Genomic DNA, 1,586 nt, shown 5'->3' with positions numbered 1-1,586 from the left:
CGTTCGTGGATGCGGCGACAACGAAGGTAGACCAGTGAACACACACCTCTCCCTTCTCTTCTTGTTGATGGAGTCATGAGCTCTCCTCCACGCCTGGACTCATCGCGGAGGCAAGCTACCGCAGGGTGACGCTCTATGGGACTCGCTTCGTGTTGTCGTTGCACCTCCTTGTGGGCCGGATGAAGTCATCAATTAGTGAAACAAAAGTTTTGTTTGTGTGAATTGCGTGGTTGCCTTTTCATCCTGTATACTGCAATTCTGTTCAATTTGTAACCAACAAAATCAAAAGGCATAAAACAAAAAATAAAGTAAAATCACAAAGCATTAGATAAACAAGCAAATGCCCATCTCGCATGGCTGTTCGCACGATAACGCTACAACTACAGAGGACAAACGGTTACTGTTCTTACAAGAGGTAACACAGAGGACAAACAGAAAACATTCAGGAACCACCAAATCAGTTCATCACATTAAACTTGAGAAAATCAAATAAGCAGGACATTGGACATAAACAAACAAACGCCTATCTCATGTGACAACTACAAAGTGGAACAGTTACAGTTCTTACAAGAAGTTTAACTCAAGGATAATGTGATGAATCAGTCAAACTCTAGGAGATGAATCAGTCATTTTTTCAGAGAGTAGGCATGAATGCCCAGCTTTTTACAGAAAGCTTAAAGCAATACAGATCAAGGACGAGATAAGATAGAAAGGCTTAAGACAATCAGAGTAGTTCATCAGGCCAAACTCGAGACAATCAACAAAGTTCATGACCAATTTCACCACCAAATTAGTCCAGCACGCCAAACTTAAGGAGATCAACATGGCTTCATGACCAATTTCAGCACCAAATGAGTTCATCATATGCCAAATTTGAGGAAATCAACAGAATTTCATGACCAATTTCACCACCAAAGCAAGTTCATCATATGCCCAACTAGAGGAAACTAACAGAGTTCGCGGCCAACTTCACCTACTCGATGCAAGACGATCAACGAAGCAAAACAAGGAAGAAAGACACCAAACATGACCACATCAACAAGGCGTCTTCCATGAGCACAACCACTGGGACTACTCGACCTTGACGTGGAAGACGTCCGTGCGCTCCTCCTCCTTGACCTTGGGCAGGGTGACCCAGAGCACGCCATTCTTCATCTCGGCCTTGATCTTGTCCATCTTGTACGCGTCAGCAGCAGGCACCTCGATGCGGCGGTTGTACCTCGGCATCGCGGAGTCGTCGTCGCCGTCCCAGGGCTGCTTCTCGCCCTCGCCCTCGATGACCAGGATGTTCTTGTCCGCGCGCGCCTTCACGTGGTCCAGGGGCGGAGCTGGGCCCCGGGCACCCAGGGCCCAGGCCCGGGGCGTGAAAAGTTTCACAGGCTATAATTATATAGATTTTTTTCCAGGCCCGAGGTGCAGCTCGGTGGAAAGACGAAGGCCCAAACCTTGATGGGCTGCCTTACCAGAACACACGCACGCATGAGGCAACACAACCCCACGATCGAGCGCAGACGAAACGCCGCCGCCGAGTCCGCACGCACGCAGGACAAGATCCATCTCCCAGCGCTCAGGCCGCCGTTCGCCGT

The 1,586-nt window shown here is 48.7% G+C and overlaps 1 protein-coding gene across 1 annotated transcript in view; it reads right to left on the bottom strand.

Annotated features, from left to right (window-relative positions):
* Positions 1-1,071: 1,071 nt before the first annotated feature.
* The window catches only part of LOC123153174 (26.2 kDa heat shock protein, mitochondrial), a 2,029-nt gene continuing 1,514 nt past the window's right edge, over positions 1,072-1,586 (bottom strand). Inside the window, exon 3 of the mRNA XM_044572417.1 lies at positions 1,072-1,380. Within this exon, the coding sequence (XP_044428352.1) occupies positions 1,072-1,380 (309 nt within the window). The remainder of the gene's footprint in view (positions 1,381-1,586) is intronic.

This window comes from Triticum aestivum, chromosome 7A (genome assembly GCF_018294505.1).
Source record: "Triticum aestivum cultivar Chinese Spring chromosome 7A, IWGSC CS RefSeq v2.1, whole genome shotgun sequence".
In the NCBI taxonomy this organism is placed as follows: domain Eukaryota; kingdom Viridiplantae; phylum Streptophyta; class Magnoliopsida; order Poales; family Poaceae; genus Triticum; species Triticum aestivum.
Note: the sequence above shows the minus strand (reverse complement) of the source record. Positions and strands in the feature narration are given on the sequence as shown.